The 23,270-nt window shown below is 42.3% G+C and overlaps 1 protein-coding gene across 8 annotated transcripts in view; it reads right to left on the bottom strand.

The window, feature by feature from the left end:
• Positions 1-217: 217 nt before the first annotated feature.
• Positions 218-23,270, bottom strand: part of EBF1 (EBF transcription factor 1) — a 376,947-nt gene continuing 353,894 nt past the window's right edge. For 4 of the 8 annotated variants that reach the window (XM_039876871.1, XM_039876860.1, XM_039876850.1 and 1 more), the window contains exons 12-16: positions 17,624-17,689; positions 16,478-16,655; positions 15,648-15,827; positions 11,687-11,881; positions 1,187-3,430 (exon numbers count right to left, since the gene is read on the bottom strand). In XM_039876871.1, coding sequence (XP_039732805.1) covers positions 3,399-3,430; positions 11,687-11,881; positions 15,648-15,827; positions 16,478-16,655; positions 17,624-17,689 — 651 coding nt within the window. In that variant the 3' untranslated portion in view covers positions 1,187-3,398. Of the gene's footprint in view, positions 3,431-11,289; positions 11,359-11,686; positions 11,882-15,647; positions 15,828-16,477; positions 16,656-17,623; positions 17,690-23,270 lie in introns of all 8 variants that reach the window. The other 4 variants (XM_039876803.1, XM_039876822.1, XM_039876831.1 and 1 more) reach the window with 2 other exon arrangements.

Here is a 23,270-nt window from a genome sequence, read left to right on the forward strand (position 1 = left end):
CTGCTGCCGGCAGAGGGCAGCAGTACGCTGTGCGTATTCAATTTGCATCGCAGATTAACAAATCCCCAGAGATTTACAAAGAAAGAAAGTGGGTGTCCCAGGACTTTTCTCTAGGTGTCAACACTGGTCTGAGTGATTGCAAATGCAGACCTTTTACATTATATTGGACTTTGGCTCATCCGAACTATTGAAATGAATACACAACTAGGAGCTGCCATCACAGACAGGAAGTAACTTTAATTAAATATTGTGAAAGTTGAAAAGTTTTTACAGCTTGAATTTTTGCAAAAAAAAAAAAAAAAATTATAACAATCTCTACAGTAGTTAGGTTCTCTAACAATTGAACTGTACAGTGTGTGTCTATTCAAAAAGTTTGATAAGAAGGTGAAAGGTTAGTAGATTTAGAGATGACTTTCGTTAAGCTGCATTCTAGTACAATGTGAGGCCAGGGCATGTTATGCGGTCCAGTCATCCAGAAGCTGTATTTTTCCCCCAAAACTGAAATCTTAATTTAAATCTCCATTTCATTTGCTCCTTAAAGCCATATTCTGTGTTTAGGGGAACATCGTTTACTTGTAAGTTTTGTGTAGAAGAAAGAGGGTCAGAGAGGCCAAAACGTCTTTTCATCTAATCAATATAAATAGAGGCAACGAAACACAAATTATACATATTGTAAAGGCTCTTTGGACTTTCAAGAAAAGTTCTAACCACTACACATGGCTGACAGATGGGTGGCATTTGTTGTCAGGGTCTGAGCCGGACACCTCGCCGGCTGACCGACCGGTCCTTCACAAACAGTTAAGGGGCTCACCAGACAAAATATGGCTTTAAATTGTACACATCTTCAGGCCAGCGCTTACCACACGAATTCAGACAACCTTTCTGAGTACCGAGAAGCAATGCGTCCACCTTGCTTACATTTTCCAGTTTTTTTTATTATTATTAATCATCATTATTATTTCTCACCATGAAAAATCAGCTTTCCTCCCCTCCCTTCCCTCCCAAAACTCCCCTCCCCACCACTAACCCATAAAAATCATAGCTCTGACAGTCTAGTGAAACCATTGCAAAATCCATATGGGGCATACAGTTACAGCTTGTGTTGTTGTAATTTCTTGCTCTACTGAAAAAGTTACATTGTCTTAAGTAACAAAACAGTTCTTTTATTAGCTTTTAGATTTCTTTGTTTTTTTTTTTCTTTTTTCTTCTTTTTTCTTAGAATGTTAGTGATGACTGACAGTTCTGGTGCACAGTTACAACGTACAAGTGAAATGAATATGATTTGCATTGTTAAGGCATCCAATCTGCTGGTTTATATTTATGTGAAAGACAGAGGAAATATACAAGCAGACTTAAGAAAGAAAGTATGTTCATTGATTTCTATGAAGTTTCTCCCTCGAATTTAATGCACAAAATGCGTCACTCCAGAGAGAGAGATTCCATGCATATTAATAGAGTAAAACAGCATTAAGGTTTTTTTTTTAAGCTTCCAAAGCAAAGGATACATTTTTTTTTTAATCTACAGAACTAAATGCTACAAGAATAATATGCTACTTTTTTTTTTTTTTTTTTTTTTTGCCATATAGGAAAAAACTTCTTAACTTACAAATAATACAAAAATAGACAATGGCTTTTGGGTGGAAATAAAAAAATTGAAGCATGGTTTAAAACAATACTAAAAATAACTATAAATGAAAGTTTAAAAATCACATTGAAACAGCTAATACAACTGTAGGTGACCAAACAAATACGCACTTTTCACATAGCAACCATACACAATAAAATAAATTGGGGGTGGGAGGAAAAGGAAGAAGGGGAAAGCAATGTACAAATCCCAAAGATAAATACATTATTTATATGGATATTTTACAAAATCCCCTTTAAAACAAAAAGCCTTTTAATTAACTTTGCAAGTATGTGCAAGCTATAGGTACTGAGCTTTTTTTTTCCTTTGCAAAATATGCAGTAAAATCTTTTTGTGTGTGTGATATTGAAAAACTGTCTTAAGACATTAAAATGTATAAATAGAACAACAACTTTGGCCAAAAAAAAAAATCACGAAAAAATCTACAGTATTTATAACTACATACAAAAACACAACAGCAAAGAAAAAAAATATCAGGCAAATGCATCCTCATAGCTTTGCTGCATCTTTGCTATTAATTCTTATTTTTAAGAACACTTCCCAGAAAATGAGAGCAAAAATTCCCATAGAACAGAAAACTATATTTTGTAAGTCTCAACCTTCTCCTCCTTTCTCCCAGTTTCTTTTTATTCCTAATTCCAAAGCACTTAACCTATCCTTTTAATCTATTATGTTACAATGTAAGGGTCGACTGATGGGGCGCTATCTTGAATGGGAAATCGGAAATAACCTGCCATCTTGCCTTTGTCAGCTTTTGGAGGATTGGTATTAAGTCAGCATTTAAGATGAGTAAACTTTAAACTTGTAAATGGCGGAGTGTAGGTAGGGTTTTGGCTTGATAACTGGAGGGCATAATGTGGAATTCTGTGCCTGGACCCTGTTCCATGAAGTCTCGAAGGAGATTCTGACACAGTGTGTGTGCCACCAAGCTCTCAAGAGGCCATCGGCTTCAAAAGAAGTTGACATAATTAAAAGTGAAAATGATATCAGGTTTAAATATGCAGTTTTAACAATCTGTCTAGAGGCACTGGATTTTTGAGTAGAAGGGAAAAATGTGATCACTTAACATCACTTTTTAACTTCGCAGGCTGCATTTATTTACACAGTTACTTAAGACAACAATACAAAAGAGATAAATAAGCTTGCACTGCTAAGGGATGGCATGTTAAGTTAGATACTGAAAATGCACTGTCTGAGCTAACTACCATTTGATATGCTTTAAGGCGCAAAAGCCGACCCTTAGTTTCCTAAAAAATCTAACTGGCATTCCTATTCTGTCCCATACAAGCTTTTTTCTTTTTTTCTTTTTTTTTTTTAACTTTTTTGTAAATATCACCACTTCATTCTCCTTTTACACAGCTTTAAAAACATCATAAATTAAAACATGGAGTCTTATTTATAGTGTCCCTTGTATACAGCTTCACGGTTTATAAAAGACAAATGCTTGCAGAGTTAAGCTTAAAAAAAAAGAAAAGAAAGGAAAAGAGAAAGTGGATTTGCTTTTCTTGACACAGAATAAATATGTCCCCCAAACATTTGGGAGGTACAGCTTTAACCAACACCCTGCACTTGCAGATCCTTTCCAATTTCAGTATTTGCAAGGTCGGTGATATTGTTTGTTTAAAAATCTGCAGTTATTGTGATTCCTCTTAAAAAGGCCTGAGTTAAAAGTTCCACTCTGGGACTTGTATCAGATTACTCGCTGTAGCAGAATCCAACCTCTTCATTAATAAAATTCTTCAAGGCAATTCTTTCACATGGGAGGAACAATCATGCCAGATATCGCTGTGGAAGAAGAAGACAAAAGTCAGTGGTTTTTCATCCAAACTTCTCACTGAGAAAAAAAAAAGAGAGAGAAAGAGATGGAAAAAAACACCCACACACCACTATGTTCGTTGACCATTAGCCACAACTGTGCTCTCATCTTCCCTGAAATGAGTTTTCGTATAAAAAAATACATGTACTTTATTAAGATATTAATATACCAGCCTGTGTATGTATCTTTAACAGAACAGAAAATCCTAAACATCCCTCCAAATCTGATTTTAATTTTAAAACATAACTGGGAAGTTACATAGTTTGAATACCGCTGGGAAAGTTGCAGTCCCAAACTTGCAAAACAGTGAGAGTTTTCAGTATCACTCTCCCCCACTACTTCTTCACTTTCAACATATAAAATGAAAAACTGGTCCATCCCAGCTGCCAGCACTTCCTACAAAACACCGTGGCTCTTTTCGTGCTGTTAGCTCCAAGACCGATCCCCAGAGCAGCCATCGGAGCAGCGCCTTCATTTCGGTGCTCACACCTGGGAAAAGCAAATGCCAGCTACAGCAGGCCTCATCCAAGGGGCCCGTGAAGCTGGGAGAAGGGATGGAGGAGGAAGAGAAGGCAGGTTCGCTTGAGGCTCCAGGATGTCTCCTATACCACGGTTATGCCCGGGCTTCTGGAATGGTCTGAATCTGACCCTAGAAAATTGTAGCTTAGGAAAGCTGGGGTTTGATCCTGGGAAAAGGGAAAGCTGTTTGCGTAATCAGAAATCTTTCAAAGTCTTCAGAGTCAGAAGGCAGCGCAGAGTGGTCTTCAGAAGAACATGGGCTCCGACAGGCTGGCTCCACCTCCGGCTTTTCCCGCCATGTCCCCGGGTGTAGCATTTTGTCTCCTGAACCTCTGCCTCCTCAGCTAGAAAATGCAGTTCATCACTATTTGCAAGTGCCATAATATTACGAGGGTTGTTGAAGATTTAAGTAAAATGACATATGTGAAGTGCTTGGCCCAGGTTCAGCTCCTAGGAAAGGCCTAACAGAGATTAGCTGCTATTATTTCTAACCCATCCCTTCTGTGGCTAAACTAGCTGTGTGACCATGTGTTAATTGTTTAACTTCTCTGAGCTGTTTCCTCATATCCAATAGGCACCATGCCATACAGCACACTTCACGTGATGGGTGTGAGGAATAAGGGATGTTTAGAAGACAAGTAAAAAAACAGTGTGGCAACTTTAATAAGGGTGGAGAGGAGAGAGATGCTTACATTAGAAGCAAGAGGCAGCCATCTTTGGCTTCAATGATGGCTTAGGGTCCTGTCAGGTAAAGAGAAAAAGTCGTTGCTTTCTTTTTCCTGGCAATTCTAAATTTAAATTAATGTTCTTGTCAGTGATGACTGCATCTAGGAAGTGTCCTTCTTCATTTCCCAAATCTCATGTCTGAAAGAATGTGCCATTTAAAAAAAAATCAAACCCCAGCTAACACAAATCCTGCAGTAGACACGGGAGGTGAGGAGAGGCTCTGAGCCCGGTGGCCCTTGTTCTCCTCCTGCTTTGTCTCTCCCCACCCCTGACATTTTAGATTCAATTAAAAAAAAGTATTTTGCCAAACACTTTTTCCGTTAATTTTTAAACCCATCTGTATTCACAAGGAAATTTAATCCACATGTTTCTGATTCATTTACACGTAAATCATCCAAATGTTGTTTTGCAAGAGCCCTTTTGCAGTCCAAAAGCTCCTGGAGCCTTTTTCTTAAGCCCTCAAAAGCCATTTTTCTTAGAAACAGGAAGTGTCTCTTGCCAAATGCAGACCAACTTAAACCCCCAAAGATCTGGGATCAGCTGGAAATGCAGTCCCCCTAAGATTCGAGTGAGCCCTAGGTTTAACTGAATCAGGGAGCTCAGTATTTCAACCAAGCCTTAACCTGAGAATTCAAGATGCTGTAGCTCCAAAGGCCAGGGGGAGGGGTCTTTGCATCATGACAGCTCAGCAGGCTCCACCTCCCTAGGGGTCTTGTCATCCAGGCTGCAGGTGGGTCCAGGCACCCTTATTAAAAGCAGGGCTTTCGGTGGGAGTTCCAAACCTCTACCAAAATCTCCCGTGTGCCTGACATTATAAGGTGGTCACCTGCAGCACACACACCCGGTTAATCGGGTGGTGAGGCAAAGCCAAGCAGAAAACTGACAAACTTCCTGCTAATTTGGTCAGTGGGCTGAGTCAACATTTATCAGTTGGGGCCCCTGAAAGCATCCCATTTGGATGTCCTGAATTTAAAAAAAAAAAAAAAAAAAAAAAATGATCTTAGCAGTGTTTTGGTACCTAGCATAATGTGTTAGACTAATTAAATTAAACCTCTACTAGGGCCACATTAAGAGTTGTAAAACAAAGCTAACTGATGTGCTAGTCCGTAGCTAACAGCTCTCTCTCTCTTTTTTTTTTTAAATCTAGAATACAGGGGTGGCAAACTCCAGTGCGCCGAGAGCCCAGCTGGGAGCAAAGTGCCCTCCCTGAGAAGGGGCTGAGGTGACGCTGCCAAGGGCATGCCTTCTCTAGGGTGGGCAGCGACTCAGCTACGACCGAATGCTGCCCTGTGCAGGAATGCCTGCCCACAGCCACCAGATCTTCCGAATTATTTCAAGAGAAGGTAAAAATAAGGATTAAAAAAGGAAAGAAAGAAAGAGCCCAGTTTGTGCAAGTTAGCAAATAATTAAAATTAAAAACAAACATATCTGAAGGTGTCTAGGAGGTGCCCACGCTTCGCTTTCTTTTCCTTTGCTGGCTCTCAGACTTCTTTGAGAATAACAGACGCCATAGAACCTCTTTCCAGAAGGAGGCCTATAGGTACCTACACCTGGAATCTTGCATATTACATCAGGGGGTTATAGCTCGCTAAATCTCACCAGCGATTTCCAAAATTCCAGATGCAGAACTTTACTGAGGAGTAAATTTTAGAGGAAAAAAAAAAAATCACCGTTTGTGGCCTCTGAGCTTAGGCACCTCCGCAGAGGTTTCTTCGGAAATAAACTGCACTGCAGGACTCCAGGGATGCTCCCGGGGTTGCTGGGAGCTGTTTTTCCTGTCTCTGGGCTGCAACCCTCACGATTACTTATGTGGGTGAGAGGGATGAGTGTTTGAAGCCTGGAATGTTCCAGAAATGCCGCTGGCACACTGACTTGCCCAAGTGGGGCCCATGAAGATTTCCATGAGGACATGATACTCTCAGGAAGCAACATTTGCCAAGACCAAGGTGGCTTTGCCATCTTCTCCGGCAGCTGGGTGACCACGTCCTGTGACAGAAGCTCGGAAAGCTGTGGGTTTGAAAGGCAGTGCCTTTTTCAATATGGTTTCCACATTTTGGTAAGAATAAGACAAAATGGAAAGTTTTGCAGAGCTAGGAGACTTTGGAGTGACAGGGTGGAATGTGGCCTTCCTCGAACCACCACATGAGTAAGAATTATGAGCCAACCAGAAACAAAATGGGAAGATCTTGCACAAATCGAACACGTGCATCGAGAAAAAGACAAGTCCACAATATTCACTACCAGACTGCATGACATCCAGAGCTACGTGGGGCCATCCAGCCTGAGCTTGAACAAAGTGGGGAGACAGAAAGACCAGTGTGTGGGTACAGTCTCCGTGAAATTACTCTGGCCTTTTTTTATTTTTATTTTTCACTGCAGAGACTGCCTAGGACATGATTAGAGTTTAAAATCGCTGCATTGGGGGAAGGTCCAATGGCATGGTGACATTAGGGTTGTCTCTCATTTAATGAAGTCCTCTGAGGCCTAAAATTGCACAGAATCCATGCTCTAGGGGGCGTCGGCTTTGGGAGAAGGGAGAGGATGTCCCCACAACAATGAGCATGCTAAGTGACTCAAGTCTTTGACCTGTGCAAACAGACACACCTGGGGAGTCTAGGTGTGACCATTTAGAGAAAGATGGAAGAAGATTTCTCTGCATTGTTCTCTTTAAATCTGAAATACAACTTCATTTTTCAGAGTTTTTCTTGGGACGTTCAATGGTCTTAACATTTGGAAAAGGGTTCTGTGGGTAAAGAAGTTTAGAAAACTAAATGGAGTAGCCCTTTTATTGTTTAACTGCAGGATGTCTCAGAGCCTTAAATAAACTTAGGTGTGTCACAGATCTCTACTACAGTGATTCATTCAGCACCATTTTCTAGATTTGTTTGACCACAGCCTTTTAACTTTTTTAAGAGAATATCTTTTGAGACTCCAGAAGTACTGAGATAAGAGTTGCTTTGTCCTAAAAAATTTCTCAGACATGCGGTAAATTGTCAAAGGTTTTTTTTTGCTTCCTTGGGAGAGAGAAAGGCAGTTGGAATCACAGTAGAAACTGTGGATTATAAATGTGTGTAAATAATGGAGCCTATGACTTCCAAGTAAGGACTTCCTTATTCAATCTTAGTTCCGTGGCACCTGTGCTCCAGGATGCCAAGCACTTACTGGATACTGCTCATGGCCCTTCTGCTCAGGTTATCCCTAATACTTCTGCTTAATATGCCCCTCCCCCCATCTCTCTTTGCTCAAATCCTACTTTTCCTTCATCCAAGGCCATGTTCAAAGTCAACTTTCTCCATAAGACTATTCTGAATTCTCTCTAATTCTTTCCCTCCTCTGAACTTCCACAGCTGGGTGCCCAGCCTCTCCCAGACAGATCTGCCTTCTTTACTGTGGTGTTGTGATTCTTCTAATACAGAGAAAGTTTTTCAGGTCAGGATTTTGTAGTCTACATGGGCCTAGCCTGGTGACTTCAATATAGTATGGCCATATGGCACAGCGGCTTCCATGACATCAATCTGCCTGGGTTTTCAGCCCAGGCTCCTCCTACTTGCTAGCTGTATAAGTCTGGATGAGCCATCTTGGCTATAAATCTCAGTCTCTTTATATGTAAAATGGGGACAATAAACAGCCTGCATCCAAGAGTGGTTGGAAGATTGAGGTAATGCAGAAGCCAGGCTGGGAACAAGCCCTCTCGTATTAGTGGCTGTGACTATCATCAGCAACATCACGTGAGACTGCAGTGCTTTTTTTCTTGGGGAACAACCAGGAATGCAGTCACAAGAGGAGTGTAAAAAAGGGATGCCAGGACAAGGTCTTTAAGGAGTTGGCTTTCAAAAAAAAACAAAAACAAACAAACAAACAAAAAAACAGAATGAGGTACAATTAGCAGAGTGGTAGTTGGAGGTAATAGGCCTTTAAAACACTTAAACCACCTAAATGTGTCACCTCTAATCTTGTTTACATGGCCAATTTGCTTAACCAACCCTTCCTTTGTCACTTGTCCTGTCTTAATGATCACAGTCCTGAACTAGGTGGGCCCAGATGACACGGGTGTCACTGTAATGAGAAGGAGGAGAGGACAGAGCACTGCAGAGATTCCTGCCCCCCATTCTGTGCCCGCCTGTGCCCTTTTTTATAGAAGAGGTGGAGTTTAGGAAGCCGAATAACTCTTTAGTTATAGGTCGAGGAGCCCACTGTCACACCGTCACTTTTCTCAGGGGATACCCAAAGCCCCAAGTGGGATGCTTGTGTACCTTGCCTGGTGACTGTCGAGGCTGGGCGTGCAGCGGGCTGGGGCAGGAAGGAGGACGGCTTAAAAAAAATGTCAGTTAACTTGACTAATTTCTCTGCTCCACTGCCATCTCCCAAAGCAGGGATATTTGGTACGTGACAGCATTGGAAAAACAAAAAGTACCAGAGAGAACCTCCTGGACACAGGTTCAATCAGCAGGAAAGGGCAATGTTGTCTGCAGTAGCAAATCCAGATAAAGTGTGTTCCTGAGTTGGTCTCCACACCCTCCATGCTGTGCAGCTGTGTCTTAGGAGTGTGACGGACAGGTGGAGACCTGGCTGGTAACCAGAAGCGGGGGACAGTCTCGGTGCTTTTAGAGTCTGTGGACTTGGGTTAGAAATGCCCTGGGGATGACAAGTGCCCAAACTTTGTATGCGTCTCTGTCTTGAAGCCATTTCATGATTACTTAAACACACACACAAGCACACACACCCCTACACCACCAGATGTTCCCTAAATCCAGGAGGTTCTAAAATCTCAGCCTGGCCCCTATTTTCAGTCCCTTCCGGCTCTCTCCTTTGTGCACATGTCATGGAAAGACAGCCTCACAGAAGGGCTGCCCACTTAAGTCACTGTCGGCCTCTGATACAGCGGCTGACCTTCCAAGAGCCGCTGGCCTTCTTTCCATCTCAAGTACCACCCCTCGGCTGCTGGTCACAAAACCCATTGGTCACAAACTCCTGACGTCAACTCTGTGTTCAGCAAAGGTTGTGACTGGCAGCTCAGATATAGCAGATTTCCACTTTCCCTATGTTTTATCCTTATTTAAACACGTTATACATTCGTTATGTTCGCTTAAGCATCATATCCCTAGTTTGCCAGCTGACGTGTAGTGAGGGTGACAAAGCATGACTTTTAGCTGAAAAAGTCAGATGACATGAGTGGGGGGCTGCCCTTTGTGGGCATAGGCATTTCCTATCGTGAATCCTGCTGCCTGAACTGAGCCTCCACAGCCAGGCTACTTTCCTCTCCCCTCTGAGGAGATGACTTTGCCAACGTGCGTCCACAGGAGGGGCACGGGCACGCCATGCCGGGTCCTGGCTTTGGCTGTGCTGGGCACACCCGCCGGCAGGTTTCTGAGCAACGCTTTGCAGATCTCAGGTTCCGGTGTCCCACAGCGTCGATCCAATTTGGGCTCCATCATTACTAGCTCTATGACCTTAAGCAAGTGGGGCCTTAATTTCCCCATCTATATAATGGGAATAGTACTGACCTCATAGGGTTTTCAGGAATATCGATATAAGTTTTTCATTAATGTAAAGGATCCAACATGCAGAGTATGAGTATACATAGGCATAAATATACATATGAAGAAATCGGGCTGAGAAGTCTCAGGCGGCTATGCTACCCTCCTGACCCTTCCAACCTCCCTGGCTGAACTCCAGCAGTGATGATAGGCGTGCTAGCCACTGAAGAAAGCCACCATGGGAAGCTGGGTAGGCCAGGGCCTAGGGGCACAGCCCCTGCTGGGTTTGCCTTCCTCGCCACTGCTTACTGGCTGCTAGGCCTGTGGGCAGGTATTTACTCTCCATATGCTTCCATTTTACCACCTGTACAATGGAGATCATAACAGTTCTCATATTTAATCAGGTAGATGTGGGGATTAAATAAGATAAAGCACTCTCACTGCGTAGCATAGCACCTTTTCAGTGCTCAAAAAAGGGTAGCAGTTACTTCACCGATGTTATTTCCCTGCCAGCTGCCTTAGAAATCCTGGATATGCCCTTTTTACCTCCTCTGAGTAATAAAGTGCTTGGGAGTTAGAAAGAGGAGATAAATTTTTGAGCCTGAGTTTGAAACCAGCTTCTGCCACATACCAGCTGTTGGAAGCCAAGCAATTCCATCACCTCCCTAACCTTTAGTTTTCTCATCTATAACGTAGGACCTGTGACTACCTATCACACAGCCCTGCTGTGGGAGACTGAATGAGGTCATGCGGGTCAACACCACAACAAAATGCTGGCACACAAGATAAACGTCAGAAATGCCGGACCCATTTTGAAAAGGGTGGGGCTTTTTCTCAAAGAACTGAAAGGTCACCTCAATTCTTGCTGGCTCCATTATTTTCTATATTCCATGATGGGGAAAAGACTGAACACTTTTACTATGAACCAGAATACACTTGTGGTGTTGTGGGATTTCCACTTCCCAGTAGTAAGTCTTGGGCCTTTGGTCTATGAAGCTGTAACCTCGAGGCTCTGCTCACGCTGTGGCTCACCCCCTCCCCCATTAGCAGCCCCACACACGTTCACTCTGACACAGGCAACAGAAAGGGAAGGCTGAGTGACCTACTTCAGGAGAAGGCCAGTCCCGGGAGAGACCCTGCAGTGGAGAACTTGCTAGAGTCCACAAAAGACTGGTCTGAGTATGGCGACCACAGGGAATGAGAGGGGAGAAAAGAGAAACGGTGGCATTAGTAAGCGGAAACAGCATTCTCAAGCAAATCCCGGGCCGGAGCAGAATTGCTGGCGTTGGCAAGAGGACTGCTTAGGAACTCGAGCAGAGGACGGATGTGTAGGGCCAGGAGCCAGGGCCGAGGAGAGTGAGCACAAAAGAGCAGAAGAGATGAGGGCAGAGAGAAGCAGGCAAGCCCAAGGCTGACCCCCTCGGTAGCAGTGACGCATCAGCTTCAGGCCCTAGGAGGGTGAAGCCAGGGCATCTGGTTGGCCTGGTGGGGCCTGGGGCTTACCTTGCAGGCTGTTCCCATTGGTGCTGGTGCAGGTGGGAGGCGGGGAGGCCTGGGGTCTGACGACTGGTGCAAAAGCACTCTTCTGTTTCACGGCTGAGACCATGTTGGCTGGTGAGAAGGAGAAGATGCCCGAGGAGCTGCTGCAGTTGGAGGGGAGGCTTGTGGAGGAGGCCATGGTGGGGCTGGATGGCACGACTGGGAGGGGCAATGGGAAAGCAGAAATCAGCACCTCTCCTGGCGTCCTGAGGCAAGGTGGCTCAGACCTGGCCCTCGCCCTGGCCTCCCTGCTCGGGCCGCTCTTCCAGCATGAGCCCTCCCTGGACTCTCAGGATCTTGGCCACTTTCATCATTTGATACTTGGCGCGTGCTGCCTTTTGTTGGTGGCGATCTTGCCTGTTGTGGGCCTACTATGTGCCAAGAGCGTGTTAGACACCGGGGTGTCCCAGGCCAGGAAACAAAGTGCCTGAATTTTAGTAAGGGGTAAAATAGCACAAAATACCAACAAAGGTGAGCATGGCTGACTGCGGAGGCAGAAAAGGGAAACCAGAGAAGGCTTCACAGAGGAGGTGTCAGAGGAAGCATCCCAGGTGGGGCCTCACCTAACATTAGGGGCTGAAGATACAATAGTTAGGAGGAGGGTGGCCTGCAAGGCCATGGTCACTGATGGTATGAGAGGTGTGAGGAAGAAGGGAGATTAAAGGCAATGCCAGGATTCCAAATGAAGCCCCTGGCACACGGTGGTGTGTAAGTGTCCCCTTCTCTCTATGAGGCTGTGCGTTCCTTAAAGATATGATTGTACCTTAATGCCCCACGACACAGATACTTGTAGGTAGGAGGCAGGGCGGCTAAATAGAATGCCACATGCAACATTTGTGACTAATGCAGAACCACAAGTCAAAGTCCCAGATTCTTTATATCCTACATGGTGCAGTACATAAATATTCATGAATTAATAAGCAATAGGATAGGAGCCTTAGGTAAATACGCATGGTCTGGTAGTAGCGGGGATGTGGATTATCAAAGATGGAAGAATTAACTTTGGCAGGTCAGAGAGAGAAAGTATCTGGCTGCTTGGGGAAAGGAAAGAGTACAGTAGATGCACCTTCTCTACCAACCATGGTGCTCTCAACCTGGCCTTTCTTCTTTGGCTAATAATCTCTCTGTTACTTTAGGAGACAGACTTTGCACACATTAAATCCTCTATGCTCAAGACTAGTATTTTCATCCACTCACCTTCTATCTCCGCCGTCTCCTGGGGAAAAGTATGAATGCTGTCCAATGATTCCCAGGCACTTAATTCAAATTCTAGGTACTTCCTTCTACTATATTATTGTCCACATTATGTTATAAACAATATATATTGCTTTATCATTCACAAGACTCTTCACATGTTTTTCATCTTATGTCACTGGCCGAACAAGCTTAAGTCGGGGTTTATTATCTCCTTTATATACCTGAGCAAACTGAGCAAGCTGAAACTCAGAAAATAGTTGAGTGACTTGCCCAAGGGCCATAGGTAGCATATGGTGAAGCCATGAACCAAACCCAAATTCAGTGCTCTACCCTGCAGAGGAAACAGCTGGAGAAAAGGCCGCCTTCCCATGAGCCTACCAGAGTCCTAATTGCTGTTTAGGTGGCCTTACCCTTGGCCTATTGACTTTAGAAAGTTAAGGAAGTGGGAATCAAATCAGTCACAGGGAGCAATTGCCATCAGGGGAAGTGACCCCTTGCAATCAGTTCTCAGCACTACACGATCCACACGCACCGAATACTTTCTAAAGTAGAACACAGTGCGGCCATCCTCAGAGTTTTCACAAACATTTTCTAAACTGTACTTTTTCTTTTAATGAGGCCAGCATTTTTATACATCTCTTAGGATTTGTAAATGTGAAAATACGCTCAATAATAACACCCATTTAAATTGCAAAACTCCTGCACTGGAGGTTTGATTTTTAAATATTCGTAGACTTGAAATCCTGCTGGTTCACTGAGGAAGGCAATTAATCTCGTTGGCAAATGCGATCATTATGTGTATTTAGAGGTGGGGAGTTTGGGGGGGGGTGGTTAACGGAGGAAGGGGTGAAATATAGTCAAGCAGTTCCATTTGTTATAACGTTATTAGTTATCAGCCACCACACCAGAAAGTGTGTTCACCAGTGGAATGTCTTATTTTATTTTTCATTCTGTGTGGGATTTTTCAACCTGAGTGGTTTATGAATAATTAAATATTGTGGAGGCAAAAATTCAAATCAGCTGGGCTTTGTGTTTATTGTTTTATTTGCATTTATGCAGATAAAACCGTCCCATCTGAGAAGCTATTTGAGAATTTAATACTATATTTGTGAGCGCTGAGGAAATCAATTAATGGAAATTAAATGTTCAAAGTTTCACAGTCTGACGGATGCAATCTCAGGCTGAAGTCGCTTGGTGTCTGCACAGGCTTGAGAAGACAGAGCAGTCCAAGCCCTGAGATTGAACTGCTACAATATAGCAATTTGTTTATTGATTTAATTAACAAGGCCACCTTTTAATTTTCAGGTCATGATTGAAACATTTTCTGATCGAGTAGATGGGAGAACACTGAAATAATAGATCTATGAGAAACAATCTTCCCGTGAATCAAAATCTAATGTGAAACTGCCCTCAAACATTGACTCTTGAGCAGATAGACATAATGTAAACAGATTATTGGAGGGAATTTTAAATGTTCAATAAAGCTGCTGATTCCAAACAAAGTAGAAATATAAAAATTGAGCACAGACTGAGCATGAAAACATTCAGAAAGCAAAAGGCCCTAAGTATTACTTTCAGAAATAACATCTTTCAAAGGCCAAGAATGATCTTTCAAACTCTTGCAAAGGATTAGCACACTCCACATTTTCACTATTAAAGACAGCATAATTTTTAGTATTTTTGGCCATGACCCTTTTTTAACAAAATCATGAATATTCTTTCATTTACAACACAACCTCTGTCTTTCTGCAGATGTCTAAGAGTTTGGCCACATTTCACACAACAAAAGAGTCACCCACACTGTCCAAGGTGGACTTGGTTATCCATTAAAAATCCTCTGAGGAAGATCAATACATCATAGAGACACATTCCATGACATCTTACACATAAAGATGTGTAAGTTCAATGAGATCCTTTACATGTTATCTAAACATTATACCAAAAAAAAAAAAAAAAGATCCTTTCAGCTAAACTTCTTTAAGACAGGCACAGGCACCAAAGAACATTTCATGCGTGTGCGCCTGTGTGTATGTGTTATCATACCAGATTTTGGGGGGAAAAAAAGTGTAATTTTTTCATTTGTTGGGTTTTTTAAAAAGTATATATCAAACACAAAGGGGGAAATTCCAAGCATTAAAAAAATCAAAGGAGTCGTATTCATAAAGAGAGTTTACGTTTTAAATGGTTGTTACTATGCGATTCTACCAGTGCCACTTAGTATTATCATTCCATCGTTATGATTATTACTTAGATTGATCGCAATGCCTCTCATGGGCCAGGCACAGGGACAGACTCATTACATGCACTATTTTACCGGAGTTTCACAACTATACGGGGTTGGTACTAGCTGCTTCCCCATTTTACAGATGAGGAAACTGAAGTTTGGAGAGGACTTACCCAGAGCCACCCAGAGCAACTGGTAGAAGCTGGAGTCAAACGCATCTCCATCTGACTCCAAGCTTGGACTCCTGCGATGACATCATACTGCTGCTCTGGGCTGCAGCACGGTTCTGACAGTTAAGGAGGCTTTGAGGGGAAGGAGATGAGCAAGGAAGGACGGAGGTTTCTGCTGGAGACAATGCTGCCTCATCAGCGTCCCCTGGGTCAGTGCCTGGCAGGGTGGGGCCCCGGACTGCGGAGACCTGCACAGGGGCGGGGGCCACACAGCAGGGTGCCAAGTCCTTTGGGGGGAAACGTGCAGAAATGCAGGACACACATCTCTACTTACTGGCATAGGGTGAGTTGGCAGCCGAGCCATTGAGGAAGGTTGGGGAGCCGCCCAGATTGGACATGGCGGCGGTGCCGTATCCATTCATGCTCGTGGTGACGGAGTTATAGTTGGTCTGCTGCGGGGTGGTGCTCGGCACATACCCGTGTGGAGACACGCTGCTTGAGTTGCGGGTGAAACCTGAGAGGTGGGGGCAAAACCAGGGTTGAGGGTGGGGTCTGGATGGGTGGCAGTCCCGGGGGACTCGGGGAGGGGAAGGGGTCTGTTTCCTGCCCCCCGACCACGTCCCAGAGGGCAGGGGTCGGTGATTCATGTGCGTGGGTTGTTGGCGCTGGCTCTGTGATTAAAATGGGAAGTGAGGAAAAGGCACATGTCTTAGGAGATCATAAATACTTAGCAGGGCCACGAGGAGTGGCAATGCAGGGCCTATAAATTATCATTTTGTAGCAGAAATAAACCCCAATCTAAGAGACGTACCCTGAAGTTAACAGGCTCCTGTTCCCTGGGTGAGGGCAATGTGCTTTGGCCCCTCCGAACTTTTAATTCCAACCCTCTTTGTGATCTGTCATTCATGGTTTATGGTGAGAAGCCGAATGGAGAGATGGCTCAGTGCGTGCGTCCTTTCTAGCCCCCTCCACCAGATTACCAGACATAATAGCTAGCACCAAAATTCTACAGTAGTATTTGATGCACACAAACTAGGAATCTCTTCTTTTGGGAAAAAAAAAAATGAAACAAAAATTGTTTTGTGCCAAATAAATGGGGGTTGGAGGTAGGTTGAGTCTGGGAAAAGACAGGGAAATAAGGAAGGAGAAAGGCAGGCTCCTGACCCTGATTGGTGGCCTGCGACGCCTCAGAGACATTGACAGCCAGCTGTCCACTGAAGGAATTCACGCCCATCATCCCTGCGTGGACCGAAGTGTTAGTGAGGGCCGGGAGCTGGCTGTGGTTGCGAGGGACACTGTACAGGGCCTCTGCGATGTCAGCCGCTCTCTTCAGAATGATCTCCTGAAAAGTAAGGCGGATATCCCCTTCAGCGCCCCCATTCACACTCCCAGGTACACCACTTTTCAGTCGCTCACTATTGGCCATGTTCAGGGCCTTCCGTGGTTAACCTCATGAACTCCTGCATCCCTCAACAAACCTGTGAGTTTATTCTCATCTTCACCATGCCCCTATCACAAATGGGGGATCTGAGGCTCAGAGCAGCGAAGACCTCGCTTAAGGAGACACCCGTATAAGGACAGAGCTGGGCCACAGAACCCTGCCTGTCTGACTTGGAAAGCTCATTATCATAGCATTTTCTCCACAGCACCTCACAGCATATCAGAGTGCCGTGGGGTTTTCTTCCTCACCAGTAACATACGGGAGGTCTGGGGCCACACACAAACACACAGCCACTGCCACCCGCCTCCCCAGCTGACGTTAAGGGCAGGCTGTCGACACTGTGTCCCTGAGTATTGGAGGGACTGTATCCCATGGACATTGACTCAGGTCACACAACAAAGGAGTGAATAATTTGTCAGATTTATAGCTTCCTGAGCCATTTGAATCATATGCATGGAGGTGCTCTCTGAATTAAAAGCAGACAATTATATTCAGATTTTTGTTATACTTTTTAGGAGAAGAAATTAAGCCCCCTTTTTTCTCCTCGATTTGCTTGAAAACCTGAAAAGAATAAAATAAATCACCAGCAACTCTCTTCCTCCGTTATGACGTACATTCCCGCTGAAGATTCATTTTAAACAGAGTACCTTTCCTCACAAGGAAAATGATTCCGTAGAAAAGGCAATAAAAAATTTACTAAAGAAGAGAGAAGAACTGAATAGCTTTGCAACGTTATGTCTTAACGACTGACACTCTGAACTCAAGCAAGAGGGCTTTTGTATTTTTTATACTTTTTCATGACAATAAGGAATCTGAGGTCTTCAATTGAATGCAGAAGCCCACCCAGGTCCGAGGCTGCATAGACTCACCTGGTTGTTATGTGGCATCCCATACAGTGCTTCCACCAGGTCCGCGGCCCTTTTGAGTATTACTTCCTGTCAAGAGAAAAACAGATACAAAACTCTACGTGAAGGCAGGTTGTCTTTATGTTTTCACACAGTCACATTCTAGTTCCCTTTGGCCACACCTTGCCAGGGCACTGCTTTAAAGGCAGTAGTTTGGGGGACCCCAGAATGGAGTTAAATCACCAATTTATTCCTGTTCACATACACACTTAATCGAGTCAAAAGGTGAGCATCATCGGCACTCCAAGATAAAACACATCACTCAGTCGTCCACCATAAGCACGATAAAGCACTCGTGTGTTTATTGCTGAATATAATTGTGAGGTCATTTACCAGATTACTACAATCGATGTCATTCGGTACATGTTATGAATCCCTAAGATGTGTTTATTTTGCACCTAATTGCTTGTTCCAGGAACCATGACCTTATCAGACAGGTCATTTTTGAGGGGTTTCCAATCAATCTGCAGCTACTAGAAGCATGTAGCATTAAACTTCTTTTGTTTATCTCCCTGATGTGGCCAAGCCATGATATAAAGGGGTGATGTAGTAAACCCACACACTGAAGCAACACATTGGTTGTCAAAAGCTCTTACAGAAGGATTCTCCTGTCCCCAGAAGCTCTCACTGTTCCAATTTTCATGACTGGCAGAGTCCGTTTCTTTTATAGTAATCTTTTGCTATTTCAGTATTGTTTGCCATTTTCCCTATTTGCTCATTCATTCTCATCCTATATATATGCTCTGCTCTGCTGTTCATTCCAGCTGAAGAAAAAAATACCTCCCTCTTTTCATTGAGGTGGGCTTCCTTATTTAGCTCGCAAGCTTGTTTCTAATAATATAGGGCACTCTACAGAAATGCGTGTAGTGGTAATTTTTTTCATTCTAACCAAAAGAAATCATTTCCTCTTCATTCTGCCCTAATTTTCTGCAGATTCATTTATGCTAGAAGGTTAAGCTTGATACACGTAAGATGGAGGCTCATCAGAGAACCAAACATAAAGGCATGTATGACTATCAGAGGTGACTTGCAAAAAGATACGTTTACTCTTTTTTTTTTTTTTGCTGTGGATAAAGTTTCAAAAAGAAGTTTAACTTTAAATATTTTACACAATAGATTTCTGCATAGAGAAGCCGTGCTGTTCAATTTTCATATACTGTAGACGCTGATCAGAAAATAGGAATATAATTGCATTCATTTTGCTGTCACCATAGCTTCTTCAAAAATTCTTGAACAACTCTTGAAATGACAAGCTTTTAGATACATATTAGCATTTTTCAATTTTAAATTCTCTATAATATAAGATAAAATAGTTGTCATACTACAGTAACTACTTATGACATATATAATGTCCCAAATTCAAAAATGAGATGGAGGGATTTTCAGTTCTCAATAAACATTTATGCTTGCCTTAAACTGCTAGACCCCATTTATAAAACAGTTATTTTTCATATAAGGAGTGAAAAGCATTATATAATCAATGGGGCTTGAATCAATACATCTGAAATAATTTCTTTATTTTTCTAGCGTAAGCTACCACATAATTTACCACTTTTTGTTTGCAATATTGTCTGACCACAGCCGTTAATAATTTACGACAGTATGGGCACACTAAACCCTATCCTCAGATCAAATTCAGCTTGTGCTGCTTTCACTAAAACCTCATGGCTTTATCTGGCTCTTAGGAAAGATTAAAACAAAATAGGATCAAGTTAGTTTACTTACTAAGATTTTACTTCTCTGGGTCTCTGCTCATTTATTTCGTCAAATAAATATTTATGCCAGTGTTTGGGCTTGGCAGAGAAGGTATTTTTCTTTTCTTTTTTTTTTTTTATTTTAAGGAAAAAAAATGCAAGCCTCCTGTTTGTCAAAAGCAAGATGAGGTGCAGTTTCTGCACTTGTGAACTTTGATATGGGACATTATCATTGAGGATTGAGAGCAGTGCTTATTTTAATTAATTTCACAGAACCAGGGAGGAGAGAAGTTCGAGGTAAACTCCAAGATCTTCGAAGTTTTTGTAAACCTGAAAAAATGTCAGCTATCCATGTATGCTATATTTTTTAATCTCCTATATTTTTGGTGATAAAGTTTTTCAATGACATAATCCAATTGTTTCTTTTTCTCTTAATTTTAATACCCAGAGCTCTCATCACCATTAATCCTTCGAAAACACTTGAATCTTGTTCCTTAAAGTTGAATCCTTCTTTGGTCCAGGAAGCTGGGGCATGCTTTTCCACTAGGCACACTGCCATAGGTGGGTCATCAGCCCAGCATCGCTCCAGACCAGCAGTGTTGAGGAGAGCGAACCTGGATTTGGCGTCCTGGAAGTGATGCCCTTAAATGATGTCTTGCCCATTTCAAAATGTCCTTCACTATAGTATCGACTTTGGGGTTTAAGGAAGAGCCCACATTTGGTTCAGATTCACCAGTGTGATTCAGATTCTATTAGTTATTTCTACAAATGGGAAGGAGAAAGGAAATATCTGAGTCCTCTATGAGTTAGTGCGACAGACCTGCAAGGTGCTTGGATTTCGGTGACCAGAAAATTGCTCTCACCTCCATGTCATTACGCTCCCAGTGAACTAGCCCCCAAGCGTGTTTGTGTTGGGGATCTAATATATTGCCTTTCAATCAGAGCTGAGAGCCACTGAACACACAGACAGAACATGACGAGCAGGTCAGGAAAGCAATAAAGATTTTACAGAGCTGTCCAAGGTGCTAAATTTACTCAATAATGGGTTTGGCACCATAGTGTTAACCTCTCATTTACTACCAGTTTGAGGGACTAAATTGAAGTAGCTGACTTCATTTACCTTGAAATGTATATTTTATGACATTATGTAAGTAGATTGAAAGGGCACTGCAGTTTTAACAATTTAAAGGGTAAAGCATGTTTAAGATGAAACTTGAATATTTATTGTATATTGCACTTAAAGTATATAGAATGTTAAAATGTATTGATTAAATTTGTAAAAGGCATTATAAAAATGACAGGTAGTATAAAAGATGTATGCCTTTTAAAATCAAATTGATAGTGTGTGCTATCTCTTCTGTGGTCACAAGTGTAATTTTTTGCAGTTTTATATGGTAATTTGAAAAATCTGTAATTTCACATTAGGAAATGATTGAGCCTGAGATGTTAAAAAAAAAAAAGAAAAAGAAATTTCCCATAAGGGGAAGAGCTGGATGTTTCTTATAATCTTTTGTCTCTGAAATTGTTCCTAAAGTCTTATGTTTTGTGGCATTAGGAGGGAGCATAGTAAGGATCCTTCCATTCTAATATGCAATTTTAATATTTTTGAAAAGAAAGAGCACTTGACTAGTACTAATATCTAATTTTTCAAGGCATTTATTTATCAGGAGAGACTTTCTCTTCTTTTCATAATGTTTAAAACGTCTCCCTGCTTGCAGTTTAAAACATGAGAGTAGAGATTAGATTCTTCCAAGATAATTAATCCTATGCTTAGATTTAAAAAAATATATCTCATTGGGGAATTAAGAAGACATATACTAGTATTCTAAATATTGAAAAGCCCCTGAGTCTCCTTATAGAGCTAATGCTTGTTCTCAGTCTGCATCCTGAGTCAGACTATTTTTCTTTTCATGGTCTTAGATTTCTTCTCTATTAAAGAAAGAAAATATTTACTCCTTAAAAACAACTTTTCACTTATTTATTTCCTCTCACAATTAAAACCCGGTTTTGCTGGTCTTGCCATAACCATCAGTTGATAATTATACAAAGGGGCGGGGATCTCAAGAGGGAAAGAAAATGGATAAAGCATACGAAATCTATTTAGAGTTTACAGAAACACCAGAAGACTGAAAAGCAAATGGAGTTCTGAGAAACAGTTCAAATGTAATTGTTATAGGTTGTAATTATGTTTTGGAGCCTTTATATAAAAAAAAAAATGCTGAATGGGGTACAAATAAGAGGGAAAATTCAGCCCTACTTCCTGTATTGCAACTCAATCAATTAGCAAATAATTTCTGAGCTTCCTGTTGCCTCAGTGGTCACGCGCTGATATTACTCTCCAACACCTCTGAAGGCACACTGTCTTCCCAGAATCAAGGTACAGGGTTCTACAGGGATTACAAAAGATTTCCCCCACGTCTAGTCCTACCTTTTTTTATCCAATCTTCTCTCCCTAGACATACGAAGAACTAATCTTTATTCTGGTCTAGTTAGTCTTCCCTAGCCTAGAAGTAAAATGCCGGGCTCCTTCCTATCTCCATATCTTCACTTGTTTTGCTTTCCTTTATCTGGAATGCTGGTTTCAATCTGTGCCCATTTACAATGCCTTCCTATCCTCTAAAACCTGGTAATGATGGTGGTAATGAAAAAGATAATTATCACTTATTGAAAGTGGAACATTAGCCCACTCAGTCCTCACAGTAAGCCTCTCAAGGCACTGTTCATATCACCATTTGGTAGATGAGGAAACCAAGACTTAGAAAGCTCAGGTGGCTTTCCCTGAGTTCACACAACTGAAGGATGGCTGAGCAGGGACGCAGCCTCTGGCCTGCAGGGCATCAGTGCTTGAGCTCTTAAGAAATGCATTATTCTCTCAGAAAGCGTTCCGCCTTCACTGATACCCCAGCTCCTAATCTCTCTCATCCTCTAAAGAAGAGTGCTGACTGTACCACACGGCACAGAAGTAAATGCTGTGGGGTCATTTTCTTCCTATCTTAAGTGTGTTAGTGTTCACTCCCCACACCTAAACTATAGGTTCTTGAAGGCCATGGATATATGTCTTAATCTTCTTCTCTAAGCCCCTAGCCCAACGATTATCAAACCAAACGCCTTGAGACATTCTCGTTGAGGAGTTTATTTTAATATAGATATTGACTGTAAAAAGTGCATGCTTAATTTATATGATGAAATGACAAAGTCATATATTTGACGTGGTTTATAAGAGCAGAAGACTTAAATTTGGTACTCCATTTGGCTCCAGACTTTTAAATTCGATATATAAATTCCCAAAGGTTAAGTCTTGATCACTGTAGGGAGTTTTCTTGCCACTTTTTTTTTTTTAATGGATTCACTCATTCACTCCTGCTGGCTTGTGCTTACATCTTAATTTTGTGATGACTATAATGAATCATGCTAGATACAGACATTATCTCAAGTTATAGGCTCCCAGCAACATGAGGTCAGTCTCAATGAACATCAGCCTTTTATTACCAGGACTCTTAGAAATACTTAGGTATCTGCACACTCTTGGGAACCAGGCATCTCCTGTCTCATATGCAGCCATAGTTAATTCATCTTTCCTTCTGTTTCATGACAGTAAAATCTCTGAAGATTATTCACCTTCAGTGGGTGTCTTCTCTTCAGTGTCTGACCTGAACTGTATAGCTAATAAGCTGTTATTCACTGTCCATATCTAGCTTTCTAGGGAGAAGGGGAAGATTGTGTAACTGTCCAATACTGAGCCCATTTGCAGACCCAGTTCACTGTTTTGAGTAATTCAAACTGGATGAGCTGGGGAGATGGTCCAAACTTTCATTCATAGCACATATAGGCCAACTCATAAAGCCAGATGGATACCTGCTTACCAACACAACATCAATTTCAAGTTTCAGAATTAGGTTTTGAGACTCTGGGAACTC

Source organism: Pteropus medius, unplaced genomic scaffold (genome assembly GCF_902729225.1).
Source record: "Pteropus medius unplaced genomic scaffold, Ma_sr-lr_union100, whole genome shotgun sequence".
NCBI lineage: Eukaryota > Metazoa > Chordata > Mammalia > Chiroptera > Pteropodidae > Pteropus > Pteropus medius.